The sequence below is a fragment of the Schistocerca gregaria genome, chromosome 7 (assembly GCF_023897955.1).
Source record: "Schistocerca gregaria isolate iqSchGreg1 chromosome 7, iqSchGreg1.2, whole genome shotgun sequence".
Lineage (NCBI taxonomy): Eukaryota > Metazoa > Arthropoda > Insecta > Orthoptera > Acrididae > Schistocerca > Schistocerca gregaria.
Window position 1 is genome coordinate 58,242,079 of NC_064926.1, and position 15,636 is coordinate 58,257,714.

Here is a 15,636-nt window from a genome sequence, read left to right on the forward strand (position 1 = left end):
GGGATACACTCAAAAATTTTACACCACCAGATTTCAGGAATGAATTACATCTTCCTCCAATCATGTCACACCAATTGTGCCCTGAAGTGGCATGCAGTCAAGTTTTAAAGTCAGAGGCCTACAGTTTTCGAGGACATATTGAAGAAAAGCATTATCTTCCTGCTTTATGATCATATCATACAAATGAATAATACTCAAACTAGCATAAGTGTGGAAAAGGCCGTCCAGTGCAACATTGCCTTTGTGTAATGTGTGCTGTATGTCAGTTGTAAATTGAGTTATAAATTCAGCCTGTGTACATGGTCAGGGTGAGATGAGCTCTGTTACTAGCTGAAAAATAGTCATTAGCAGTTTGTGGCCCATGAATAACATGAAATTGTGGCCTTCTATGAAAGATCTGAAATGCCTGACAGCCAGGTAGATGGCAAGTAGCTCTTTGTCAATTCTGCTCCATTTCTGTTGCTGCTCAGATACATTTTACATTTTTTGAGCAGAACACAAGTGATTGCAATCTGTAGGTCATGTATTGCTGCAAAATGATGCTGACAGCCATCAGTCTAGCATCTATCATCAGCACTAGGGGAGCCAGTACGGCAGATTTAGACAGTGCCAGTTTTAATTTGTGAAATGTTATCTCACCTTCTGAGGTCCATGATATTTTTCTACTGCCAACAGTATTTTTTCCATCTAGCAATTTGTTGAGTGGCTGTTGTTCCATAGCCAGGTGAGGCAAATGGTGCCTGTAATAGTTTAGCATTCCTATGAACCTGCATAGTTCTCTGAATGTAGGAGGCAACAGCATCTGCTGAATAGCTTCCATCCTCTAAGGGCGGGGAGAAATGTCTGCATTCAAGATCACATACCCTAAGAAATGCACATCCTTTTTTGTAGTAATATATTTGTTAATTAAAATGCTGTGGTCCTTAAGACATTGAAATAGTATTCACGAGTGTTGTATATTTTGTTGTCCTGTCTCAGAAAACACTAAAATGTCATCCGTGTAACAGAAAATAATTGATGGTTTGGTATCAGGATTCACAGAAGTTGAATGTATGCTGGAGGAAATGGACTTAAATGTCCATTAGAGGGTTAACTATCACTGCAGTGCTGCACTCACATACCAAGTGCACTATCCAACTCATCACATGAATATGCCAACTAATAGTGTTCCTCACAGCCAGTATTAATACAACAAGCCAGTGAATGGTAAGTCAGTTCTGTATTTGCATCTGATGTTGTTGGTTACTGTCATCGCTATACTGTAGACTTCACTTGACACTTGATTTTTCTCTCTGTTTCGAATTGTGTCTCTACTTGCTCTTGACCTGCTGGTATTATTGTGGCAAAGATTTTTGCTTTGCACCTCACTGTCACACAGTTTGCTTTGGGCTTGTCCTAGTCTATGTGTTTTCCACTGTGAGTCAGCTGTGTTTAGCTCAACTACCACTTGGTGTCATGTTCTCTTCCACTTTCTGCCTTGTGGCTTTGTCCATTTCTCTCCTGTGTTCTGATGCTTGCTCTTATTTCTAGCTACTCACAATATAGCAGGTAAAACACTGAGAGCACTTTGTGCATGAAGTGCTGATACATTTGCACTGCATTTCTGAGACTGAAGGGCATAGATTTAAACTCAAACAAATCAAAGGGCATTATGACAGTTTTCGTATGCCTATTCACCAAGCCCATCAGAATTGTGAAAATGCCTCTGTACAGTCAATTGCACTGAAAAACTTGCAGGTGTGCATTTCTGTTGAAATCTGATATGTTATGTGCAGGATATACATAATGAATGGTTTAAAGCTGTGTAATTTCCATTGAGGTCACTATTTGCTTATTCAGACCATTTTTGTGGCATAGATGTTGCAACTCCAATGCAACATTTTTCAATTCCTTAGAGGAACCTGATAACCATGATTGAATGGATACATTTTTCTTGTTAATTTCTCTTTTTCTCTCCAATGCACTGAGGGTGACAGTCAGTGATTGGTATGTCTTCCTCCAATTTGAGAGCCCTTCTTGATAAGATTTAGGTAAGTCATGTTCAAAAATAGTTATGACACCAAGCTGAACAGTTTTCACAAACACAACATTTTATTTCCATGTGCATTGCATTATGAACAATGGAAGGATCTGTGGACACATCCAGTGAAAACAAAAAGCTGAAACAAGAGGAGCTGGCTTCACCTTTAGCTAACACAGTTCCTCCACCTTCACTTGTCACAAACAAGAATCAGCACTTCGTAAGTTGCTCACCCTAGATCAGTAGCTTAAAGCTTCCTGCATTCCAGCCCACTAAACTGAAGCTGTGGTTCACACAAATGGAAGCTGTCTTTTGACAACATGGTATTAGTGATGATTTGGACAAGTTTACAGATAGAGTAGTTTTGACATTGTATATTCTCCCCAAAGATTTCAACAATTTTGAGAGAATGTGGTTTACTCAAGGTGTCCTGTTTTGGCTTAGGCCTTTCAGTGCTATGTTAAATTCAAATCACAGTATCAAATAGTAATGCTGATATTCTAATCACAGTATCATGTTCACATCTCATCTTCATCTACTTCATCTTCCATTCCCATCATATTGTCTTCAAGTCTGTTTCCTTTGTATGGCCCTTCTATATATATTCCTTCCACATTTCAGACATCCCTTCTGTTCTTAGTACTCACTTGTCAGTATTTCCACAATTTTCCAGTTTTCTGCATTTTTTTTTTTTTTTATGTGCAGTTCATAACCAGTCAATTTTGTTAGAGTCCACCTCTGCTGCTGGAAATATTTTGAAATTTAACATATGTTATCAAAATATCTGTTTATCATTAACATTACATCTCAAACCAGCCATGTGTGCTTGGGATGTGCTTCTTTGTGTGAATCTGCATATGTGTTTTCTTTTCTGAGGGATGCTTTGGCCGAAAGCTAAATGTGTAATGGTCCTTTTCTTGTGCCTGTTTGCAACTCAATGTGTCATCTTTATGGTGAGTGGAAATCTGGCCTTTTTCTAATATCACTGATATTCCAATCTGGTGTTTCCCTTGTTCACCCTTCTTTAATTATTCTTAATCCCAGTATTATGATGATTAAATTACATTCTGTGCAAAATTCTACCTCTTTCAATCCGTTGTCTCAGTCCATGTTCTCCCACTATTTTTTATTGTCATCCTTTTGCAACTATCAAATTCTGGCCACCCATCACAATTAAATTTTCATCTCCCTTTACTATCTGAATAATTTTGTTTGTATCATGATACACCGTTTTAATCACTTCATCATCTGTGGTGGTAGTTGCCATAAAAATGTGTATTGCTGTAGTGGGTGTTGGTTTTGTATCTGTCTTGGTAATGATAATGCATTCACTATGCTGTTCATAGAAGCTAACCTGCATTCCTGTTTTCTTGTTCATTGTTTGACCTGCTCCTGCATTATTTCTGTTTGGTTCTGTACACCTCATTACTTCTAACTCTGTCTAAATTAAACTTATTTATTTCTCTTTTCAAATTTTTTAGCTTCCCTACCCTTTTAAGAGGTCTAACATTCCACACTCCAATCCATTGATGATAGTTTTGTTTTTCCTGTTGATGACAACCTCCTGAATAGTCCCTACTTGGAAATTTGAGTGGGGGACTAGTTTACCTCCAGAATGCTTTGTCCAAGAAGACGCCATCATTATTAAGCAATACAGTAGAGCTCCATACATTTGGGGTGGGGTTGGGGGGGGGGGGTGAGGGGGTTATGGCTGCAGTTTCCTCTTGCTTTCAGCTTTTGGCCAAGCCAGCCAGCAAGGTCATATTAATTAATATTACAAGGCCAGATCAATCAGCCACACAGATTGGTGCAGGGGCTGAAAAGGCTGCTGCCACTCTTTGGGAACCACAGGATATCCTGGCCTATTCACATATGTCTCTACATTGTTGTTGCACTTACAGTATAGCTATCTATTGCTGAGGTGTGTGAGCCCACCACCCCCTTCTCAAATCAGCAAAGTCCACAATTCATAAGGAGAAATTTTCTTATATGATCCAAGTTCTTGCAATATTCAGTTGCACTCTGCACAAAATTCCATCAAGCTGCATTTCCCTAGTCTTTGCTCTCCCACAACATTTCCTTCTCTTCTTTTTACCTCTGTTGGATTCTAGTCCTTCATAATAATTAAATTTTAGTCTCTCCTGATGACATGAATATTTTTTTATCTGATGAAACATTCTTTCAGTCTCTTTATCATCAGCAGAGCTTAGAAGGCATTTAAAGTTTTACTAATGTATTGGGTGTTGGCTTTCTCTCTATCTTGGTTATGATAATGTGTCCACTATGCTGTTCACAGTAACTCCCCACATACTTATTTTTAATATTCATTAGCAGATCTACTTCTCCATTAGTCCTATCTGATTATTTCTTGGTAATCATGTACCCACGTGACCAGAAGTCTTGTTCTCTGTATCACTGCACACACTAATTCCCACTATATCTCTTTTCCAATTCTCTAACCTATGTAGCCGGCTAAGGAATCTAACACTGCACAGTTTGACCCTTAGGAAGCTAGTTTTGTTTTTCCTTATGGCAACATTGTCCTGAGTGGTTCCACAAATAGTTCTGAATGTCAGACTATTCTACTTCCAGTGTATTTTATCCAAGCAAGTACAGTCATCATTAAGCCATAAATAGCCCTGCATGTCTGAGGATATGTAATCTGTTGTAATTTCCCCTTGCTTTCAGCCATAGCAATACCATATTGATTAATAATGTTACTAGACCAGAACAGTCAATGATTCAGACTATTGCCCTTGTAACTGCCAAAGACTGCTGTTCCATTCAGAAGCTATATGTTCGTCTGGCCTCTCCATAGATACCTTTTCTAATGTGGCTTCACCTACAGTACAAGTATTTGAGGCACATTAGACATGCCACCACAGCCAGAGCCATGGCTCATGGGAGGCAATGTCATAAAGTGTAATTTATTGTTATATTACTCTTTGCTTGGGTACTGGTAATGGTGAGAAGCAAGCATAAACTTTTCAAAAAAATATATGCAATATTATTTCTTCAAGTATGCACCATTTCCCCCACAGTTACAGGATGGGGCAAATCAAAGTGGCCTGGAGAACAGAGTTCCAGGGTACAAAGAAACACAGTAGAGGAAAGTAAATACAGTACTAAGCTGAATATAGCAGATACTAAAAGTGACAACCATTCTTCTCTTGACACTTTTGGGCCAGGGTTACAGAAGGCGGATTTGAACAGGATGCTGGAATTGGTGCAATCTCATCCAAAATGTTCTGTAGCAGTTCTTGAAGACTAAGAGGATTGTTGCAATACACCTTAGACTTGAGGGCTCACCACATGAAGTAATTGCACACTGACAGATCAGGTGACCTGGGTGGCCAGCTATCACAATGAGCAGACTGACCTCTGTAACAATTCTGTCAGGCATGAAGATTGTGTAAGTGTGCTCCAATGTTCAGCTGGCTGTATGGGCAGTTGCTCCATCCTGTTGCAATGAACTGTACGTCTTTTCCTCCTCCATTAATGCTCCCAGAAATGATGTCAAAATGTTCGCAGTGTAACATGCCAAAGCCAGTGTGTGATGAAAGGAGATGGGACCAATAATGCTGCGTGCAGACGCTGCACACCAAACCCCATGCAATGGTGTTTAGTGGAAGTTATGTGGATTCTTTACCATCCACAAACGGTGATTCTGTGAGTTGGCAGGCTTCATCAGACATAAAGAACAGATCCATGTTCAAGCCATTCATTGTTATCTCGCACTGGAGGCGCTGTGAGCATCTGCTGATTTTAATGAATGAACAACAGACACTTGGTAGAGATGCTGATGTGATATACTGTTCTCAGGCAACAGGGGTTGGGTTGATGTGGTGGGACTTAAAAGTATTTACTGGTGAACTGCAGCCACACATCTGGTGTGTGAGCATGTTTCAGAATGTTTCTTCATATGTTCAAAATAGATCTTGCCTGATGCCATTTTTGGGTTAATTGTTGAATGGCACTCTTTGCTGGCACTTTGACACCATTTAGCTTCTCAGTGAACAACTGACCACACCATTTCCATGAATCTGCTGTCACATAACTTTCCACAGTGAACACCCATTGCTCCACTGTGAGTACCGTCGTCCCCTTTCCACTGCTCCACTCGTACTGACACAGCCTGCACTATGCTCTGAACCAGTATGGATCATGTGGTGGGTGTACATGTGGTGTGCACATCACAGAGTGTGGTTGTATGCATAGATTCACATTCAATCATATCCACTCATCCAGGCGGCTTTTATTTTTCCCACCCTTATGATCTTTTTAAAAAATAGAAGGAAAGGCAACTACTCACTTTTTGTGCCACTTAGAAACAAAGACAGAAATGGCCTTTGAGCTACCACTAGTAACTTTTCACTGGTGTTAAATGTTTCTCTGCTTTACACATCAACCCAGTTGAGTGCTTGCCTTTCCTGTTCTGTTTATTGTTACCTTATTACGTATCCAGGATTTTTCATTCGTTTAATACCCAAGTTCAATTATCACACATGAAATGAAAGTCTGCCTCCTCGCTGAAAAATTTACTCTGTCTTGTTCACAATGTGTAAGGACTGACTACACGGCATAAGAGCAACATAGTGCTGTTAGTAAATGAAATTTTATACATATGTGTATATATTTTCTTTTCAGATCAGAAAGTCTGAAGGCAAAAAGTACATTTTAAACTCATTTGAGCCAGGTATTATCGATGACTCTGAAGAGAAAGACCGAATTACAAACATGGCTCAGCGTGATTTTTTGATTCGCAGCTATGGAATTACAGAACAGGTAAGATGTTGTGATATACAAATATCATTTGTACTTCACTTCAGTGATAATGTCATGACTTTTAATGTAAATGTCTTACAGCCATATTTTGAATTATTTGATGTACAATTTTCTTAAGCAACGTAGTAAGTGTGTTACAAATATTTTTCTTTTTTACTGATTTTTTAAAACTTTGTAAGCAGGCTTTCATTGAATGGTTGGTATATATTATCAAGCTCATGCCATTTCAGGTTTTTCTGCATCTCTGTGATGCTCTCCTATAGGTCAAACACATCTGTGACTATTTGTACTGCTATTCATCGTATATGTACAGTACCCCAGTATGGGTTTCAAACAGTTGAAAAATATTCTAGGGTGGGACACATGAGCATTTCTCAGGCAGTGTCCTGTATAATGACTGTTTTTTTCCTAGTATTCTCTCAATGAACTAAAACTTGACACCTATTTTACCTACAACTGACCCTATATGATCATTCCATTTCAGATCCCCCTACAAATTGTTAAACCCTGATATTTTTATTAATTGACTGATTCCAGTTATTACTCTTCAATATTTTAGTTGTGGATACTATATTTTTGGGTTCTGTGAAGTGCACAGTTTTTTTCTTTGTGAACAGTTAAAGCTAGTTGTCAGTCTTTGCACTATTTTGAAAATTAATGAAGACTTGCGTTATTAGTTGCCTCAGGTGGAGGAAATGCTTTTTTGTTTATTTAAAAGATTTTTGTTATTTTGACTATGATAAACTGACACTTCAGTTGCATGTTTGGCTCTCTACTGTAGAATGCTTCTCAAATTTGGCTAAGTAAAAAAATCAGTGCATATATAAGCCAACCTATAGATTTTCCTTTATGGGTCTGCTCCAAATTCTAGGTTATAATGTTATACTGTTCGTGTCATATTTTCATAATTTTTCATTGTTTGTGTCAAGGCTTGTATGTGTTTTATCTAAATTGTATATTTTTAACATTTGCAACTGCAGTGCAATATTTGTGCTCTATCATAAATTGATACCTAATTTGTGATTTTTTTTAGTGTATTTACGTGAAAAAGTGTATGGTTTTGAAACAATTTCTGACACTTAAGAGTTTTACAGATAATATAGTCCATAATAAATTGTTAGCTACAGTTGTATATTCTGATTTGTGTAATATTTCTACTTTTTCTGTTCATCGGCCCATTTCTTCTTAGTCAGTATTTGAAACTATATGAGTATGACATTAATCTATCTCTTTTGAATTCAACCACTGTGTTACAATACTTAGTTTTTTGTGTGTTATAACTCTTGTATCATATTCCATTTAGGTCCCCAATTCAACAGTAATTATTATTGTCAGTATTTATTGCATATTAACACTGTTTCAGACATTAATCAAACAATTCCAGGATGGAATGTAACAATTATGAGAAGGAAAGTTGTCACTCACCATTAGCAGAGATGCTGAGTCGTGGATAGGCACAACAAAAAGATTCTCACAATTAAAGCTTTTGGCCATTAAGACCTTTGTCAACGCGAGACACACATACTTGCCCCCCCCCCCCCTTCCACACACACACACACTCAAATGCAACTCACACACACAACTGCAGTCTCAGCCAACTGAAACCGCACTGCCATCTCTCATCACTCTTCCTACACTCCAATGTGGTTTCAGCTGCCTGAGACTGCAGTCGTGTGTGTGTGAGTGTGTGTGTGTGTGTGTGTGTGTGTGTGTGTGTGTGTGTGTGTAGTGTTGATGAAGGCCTTAATGGCTGAAAGCTTTAATTTTGAGAGTATTTTTGCTGTGCCTATCTGCAACTCAGCGTCTCCACTATACTGTGAGTTGCAACTTTCCTTCTCATAATTGTTTCAGACATTGTTAAACGAGTTTGTTAGCGTACATAACTTTTAAAAAGTCTGAAAATTTTACCAGGCTTTTTCTTTCATTTTTTACACAAAACACATTCCTGGCCATTCAGATTCAAATCTTCAAATAACAGCTTGTAATTGTTGTAGAGTAATAGATCCAAAAATCAAATATTATAAGTGAAGCTAATTTGAGGTTAATTATTTGGTGGTCAGTATATAAAATAAATGGAAGTCAACCTTTCACCTACAGCAGACTGATGTGTGGCATACAGACACATACAACAGAACACTGTATTAACAACCAGTTTTCAAACTGTTGTACTTCTTGTGACAGAAAGTAAACACAACCAAACTCACGCTACCACTTCTGGGCCGATAAATGTGGGAGACAGTAGAGAAGGACACACATGGCCAGAGTGTAAGAGGATAGTGCAAGTTAAGGGCAGGAAATACAGATGACACACTGCCTGCATACAACATGAAAGGGATTCTGAAGGAGTAGAGCATACAAGAGATATCGAGAAACAGATGAAAGAGATGAAGGTGGAGGAGACAGGGGAAGGAAGGAGAGAGAGACGATTGGGGTGGGCAAAGGGAGAGGGGAAAGAGAGAGAGAGAGACTGACAGAGACAGAGACAGCGACAGTGAGAGAGTCCCCACATAGGGGGTAGGAAGAGTGATGAGAGATGGCAGTACACAGTTTGTATGGGAAAGGAGTGATGTGAACAATAACAGAAGAGAAAAATGAAAGGTAAAGTGAGACAGTGGGAAACAGGTTAGTGGATGTTTAGCTGAGGGGGAGTGTAGTGATGTGGGCCAGGCAAATGCCCAGTGGGCAGGACATTTCTAAATGGGCATTTGCCAAGGAACCTATACAAATCAGTTTTAAATGCCCAAAATCTGAGTGTTTGTTAAAATAATTATTTTTAAAGGTTTTGCTGCTAAAATGTATAATTTACCATTTAAAATGAGGAATGAGAAGATACTCCCAATATTAAAAGTTAGTAAATGCTTACATTGAAACCTACATATATTATTCATTGTTTTTATCTTTATTACTAGGAATGAAGTGAAAGAGAGAAACACTATATATTTTTTACTGTACCAAGGAATGGCACGTGTTGCTGACAGGTGCTTATCTTTTATAACATGCTTTTTCTTTTTACCAGTTTACTCTTTATTCTTGATCTCTCTCTCTCTCTCTCTCTCTCTCTCTCTCTCTCTCTCTCACACACACACACACACACACACACACACACACACACACTTTACTGTACCAAGGAATGGCACGTGTTGCTGACAGGTGCTTATCTTTTATAACATGCTTTTTCTTTTTACCAGTTTACTCTTTATTCTTGATCTCTCTCTCTCTCTCTCTCTCTCTCTCTCTCTCTCTCTCTCTCTCTCTCTCTCTCTCACACACACACACACACACACACACACAAACGGCATTGAACAGCTGTGTAGTGAAAACCCAGTATATAAAAACATTTTCCTCAGGTCATCACTTTGTAATGTAACACACTTTATAATCTGTGTCAAATCTCTGAATATTATTGACAAATGGTTACTGATAGCAAAGTAATTACTGAACGTATTAAATATCTAGCATGTGCTTCTTGATGATAAATGTATTCTTAAATGTTAAACTGTTTTCAGTGAAAAAATAAAGCTTCATTGTCAGATGTAGTGACATTTGAAACAGACAATAGATTTCTATTCTTCTTCTTTCTTTATCTACTTCTGTATATGTGTAGTGCTGTGAAGATAAAATGAGAACACAAACATTAAAGAAAATGTAATAACAAAGAATCACTGTCCAAGATGCTGGAATCATTTGATTCTGATACTAGTTGATTCCTAGAGAATCAGTGATCCTTGGAATTGTGGAATTGGAATTAGCACATGACACCTGATTAGAATCATTATAGATATTTTTTAACTCTGATTCCAATTATTCTAAGTAAATATTAGTGCTGTTGCTATTATTGCAAATAGTAGATGAAATTTTTGGTGTATGGCTGGTGATTTCAGGTAATTCATGCAATTCTGTTGGTTATTTAGTTAAGTGGAATTGGCAACACTGGTGTGACTATCTAACAGCCATTAAGTCTATGTGGCTGTGTGAGAAGGTACTTTACCTCGTGTTTGTATTGTTTAAAGTGTAATAGATATCATCTACAGTGTGATGGCTGGAGCAGTCTCAAAAATGAATCCATTATTAACATCATATTTGCCAAGCCTGAATCATTTTTTGTTGAGATTGTAATGACTAAAAGTAACAGCCACAATGCTGAGTATCTTGCTCAGCTTTTCACAAATGCTTTGGAAAAGCATGAGCCAGAAAAGTTTCTTGTGGTGATAGATGACAATGCTGCAAACAGGAAAGCTGTATTCCACTTGGGTGCCTAGCTCACCTACTAAACTAGTTGTGCTTAGAGATTTTAGGCTGCCAAGCAATGAAACTTTCATGACAAATGCAGTAAGATTTGTCAAAAGAGTAAAACACAGCCATATTTAACAAGCTGTTTCAAAAAGTTTCAAAAGATAGGATTTCACTGAAGTTTCCAGGTGAGACAAGATTTGAACATTGTTTTCTCTTTTTATTATCTGCTACCCCAAAAATTGACCTCATTAAAATTTAGTTATGTTTACAGTCCAATTTATTTCCCCCAACAACTCTCCCTTAACTCACAAGCAGCTTTTTCAACTTGGTTATTCAACCACTAAAGAAGCAAATTTTGCAGAACGCCTTTTCCAATACAAAATATCAGCTTAAAATTTTTTTATTAGTGCCACTTATCAATCAATCTTTAAAATGCATAGATGCCCAGACATTTATGAATTTTGAGCATTTGCGCAGACATTTATCATAGGCATTTGTCCCAACATATAAATGCCCAGGTATTTTACATCACTACGGAAGTATGAGAATGCAGAAAATGCTGGAGTATCAACTCCCATTTGTGTAGCTCACAGAAAGTTATTTTAGAAGAGAGTATCCAAATGGCATGTGTAGTGGAGCAGTTGTTACAGTCATTGATGTTGTGGTGCACAGCAGTTTTGGCAACTGAATGGTCAAGTTTGTGGTTTCTTGCAGTTTGGCGGTTGTCATTCATAGAATGCTATACAGTAGTTGAAGCATAGTTGATATATAACATGGATTCCTTCACAGGTGGCCCTAAGTTTGTTGGGTACGAAATGCCTGTGACTGGATTATGGTGGAAGGATTTTGGGTGTGTGTGTGGGTGAATCTTGCGCGTGGATTGTCCACAAGGGAATGAGCCATGCAATGCAGGATTGAGACCATAATTGGAATAGGGATGGACAGTGATATTCTGAAGGTTAGGTGGGCAGTGTAAAAGTATTTTTGATGATGTGGTTAGTCAAAGACCTGGTGAACGATGTGGTTGAGCTTTTCAATGCCAGGATGATACTGGCTGATCTGAGGAGAGCTGATCAATGGCTGGCAAGAAGATGACACAGGAGATTTGTTTATGGATGAGCTGGATAGGGTATTGTTAGTCAAGAAAACCCTGGTAAGGTTGTTGGCATATTTTGAGAGCTACTGCTTTCCAGTGCAGATTCTACATCCACAGGTTATGAAGCTGAAAGGAAGAGACCTTCTGACATGGAATAGGTGACAGCTGTCTAAGTGGAGATACTATTGGTGGTTGGTGTCCTTGATATGATCCAATTTCATTGTTGACATTTATATGATCTGAACTCATGGCTAGGACAACCATTGTTTTTTCCTCCATAACCTCAACAAATGTGATCACATCATATGATTTCTTCCTTGCAGGGATAAGGGCCTGGGGATACAGCACCTGCAGTGGAAAGGAGGATTTGTTGAAATAGGTAAATAACCAAGCTAAAGCCTTTATTGACTGACAACACCATATCCAGGTCATCCATAAACAAATCTCTTTTGTCATATCCTTGTGTCACACAAGGAAACCTATGAACCAGCTGCCAATCAGCATGCTTCTGGCCTCTGACCCCGTATCACCCTTGCCTTGAAAAGCTCAATCATATCCTACTCCAGGGCTTTGAGTATCTCTCAACCACCCATGTCACCCAAAATAGTGTTCCACTGCCCACACAATGTGCAGAATACCCTTGTTCATCCCTATTCCAATCCTGCTTCCAGTCCTACACCCCAAGGGTCATGCCTGTGTGGGTGACCTAGGAGCAAGACCTGTCCTTTACAACACCCCCCCACCTGCCACTGCTACTGCAGTTCAGTCACAGGCATTTCCTGCCCAATAAAATGCAAGGCCATCTGTGAAAGTAGTCATATTATTTATCAGCTATGCTATATATGTTATATATCGTATATATTATATATATCAGCATTTTACATGGGTAATATAGAAAAGTAATTGTCTCCTTGGATGAATGGCCACCACCAAACTGCGACAAACCACAAACTTTACCAATCAGTTGCCCAACTAGCTGTGCATCAGAACACCGATGACTCCTCGCTTTACCTATACCCCTTTGTCTTATCTCATTTTCCACATTACTCCTTCTCCATCCAGATCATGCATTGCCTCCTGCCACCACTCTTCCTCTCCACCTCACGTGGACTTCCTCTCTCTCTGTCTCTCTCCCTACTCCATCTGCCCCCTTTCCCATTTCTCCCATTCATTCTCCTCGCACTGTCATCACCTCATTATCCTTCCATCCCCCGTTCCTCTGTATCTTTTATGAGCTCTACTCCTTCAGAATTTCTTTCATTTGGTTTGCAGTTGCTGAATCATCTGCCTTTTGTACTCCTGCCTCACACTATCCCACTATGCCCCCCTTGTCTCACGTCTCCTTTTCTACCTCACCCCATGTCCATCAGCCCATGCAACTACTCTGTAATATCACCACAGCTGCAGTAGCTTGCATTTGGTTGTGTATGTGGTTTCATATGTGTACGTAGATACTTTCTGCCAGAATTAGTGCCAGAGCTCGAAAGTTAGTTGTTAATACTGTGTTCTGTTACATGTCCCTATGCACTACACATCAGTCTGCGAAAGATGAGCTGAATTACATAAAGCACCACCTGCGAATTCTCTATTGTCTCATCTGTCATTGCAGATCTTTGTCCTTTCAGTGGGGCTTTCAACTTTGGAAAGGAAAAAGGGCTGCAGGGGCCAGGCCTGCAGAGTGCAAAGGATGAGGCAGCACACTGATTTTATTGTTTGTGCAGCAGTCATGCACCAACAGGAATGAATGTGCGTATGCAGTACTGTTATGCAAGAGGCATGAATTGTCTCACCACATTTCAGGCCATTTCCTTCTCACATTTTCTGGTAGACATCACAACATCTCCCAATATTACCATTGATTAACAGTTCTTTGCTGTGGCATGAATTCATGATGTTTGCTGTGACACAAATTCATGATGAACTAATCTTCAATGTGAAAGAAAACTCTCAGCATGGCTTTGACATTTGATCTTATGCGATGAGCTTTTTATGGAATGGAGAACCTTTCCAAATCCATTGCGAAGATTGAACCTTGATCTCAACATCATAACTGTAGACTCATATCTCATCACCAGTTATGATTATCTTAAGGAACATCTTGTTCTCATTTGTGCAATTCAGAAGGTCTTCACACATTATGAGGTGAAGATATTTCTGGTCTTGACTCATGATTCGTGGGATGAACTTGGTGGCAACAATGCATTCCTAGATGCTGTGTCAGGATTTCATGACACGATACAACTCAAATGTTACATTGTTATGCAACCACTTGGACAGTCAGTCAATTTCATTGACATTCCTGACATGAGCATTGTTGGTAGATGTCAAAGGGTGTCCTGAACGAGGGCGATCTCTAACTTCCTTCCAGCCATTTTTAATCCATGTGAACCATTCTTAACACCATGTATGGCTGAAGCACTCATCTCTGAAGGTGTCCTGCATCATTTTGTGTGACTTTGCAAAAGTTTTCTGGAATTTCACACAAAATTTAATGCAGGCACATTAGTCCTCTAACTGTGCCATCTTGAACTTCGCGGACTGTGCAACAAGACATTCTACTCAACACAGCACTGAACAATAACTAACAGACACCCAACAATGAAACTTCCGGCAGTTACACACTAAACACAGACATGTGCAGGGATGCCAACAACATTTAGCTCCAGCACACCATTGGCATGAAATTATGAACGTTCCAGATTTTTTTTTAAGAAGCTGTTAGTGGCATCAAAGTTGATGTCCAGACGCTCATGAATGATACAAGAACTGAAACTGGTTGTATAAAAACAAAAGCATAAATACTGAATTCCATTATGAAATGTTCCTTCACTAAGATAGATACAGGAGTACTAACTGAGTTGACTTGTCACACCACGGCAAAGATTAGTGATGTACATATTAGTGTCGGCGGTCTTCAAAATCAACACCACAAATTGACAAAGTGGTAATGGTACCAGGGCCTCTCAAATTCAATACAAAATTTTCAGCTGGTTTAGCTCCCATTTTAACCATAAATATACTGTAGATCCCTTGAACAAACATCTGTATAAGCGATTGGAAGAAAGCTTAGGTCGCACTCATCGACAGGAAGAGTAGCAGAATTTAGCCACAGAACTGTCATCCATGTGTCTCACCTTTTGTAGAACCATAGAATATATTCTAAGAGCAGACACAATGAACTATCTCAAACAGAACAACCTCCTCCATGCCAATCAAGATAAATTCTGAAAACATCTGTCATGCAAAACCCAACTTATGCGATCTCAAGTGCCATTCTGAAAATCATGGATCAATGCAGTGGATGCAGCATTTTTTCACTTTCAAAAACCATTTACTTCTACCACACCATGACTTAACAAAAGTACACTTATGTAGGGTGGCTGGATTGAAGATTTTTTCATATGGAGGATGTAGCTTGTAGGATGTAGCATGTCATCTTGGGTGGAGAATCATCAGCAGAAGTATAAGTAACTTCAGTTGTATCCCAGGGAAGTGTACCAGG

The 15,636-nt window shown here is 38.9% G+C and overlaps 1 protein-coding gene across 1 annotated transcript in view; it reads left to right on the forward strand.

Moving 5' to 3' along the window:
• LOC126282225 (tubulin polyglutamylase ttll6-like) overlaps positions 1 to 15,636 on the forward strand; it is a 395,080-nt gene that overhangs the window by 278,497 nt on the left and 100,947 nt on the right. Inside the window, exon 13 of the mRNA XM_049981790.1 lies at positions 6,668 to 6,805. Within this exon, the coding sequence (XP_049837747.1) occupies positions 6,668 to 6,805 (138 nt within the window). The remainder of the gene's footprint in view (positions 1 to 6,667; positions 6,806 to 15,636) is intronic.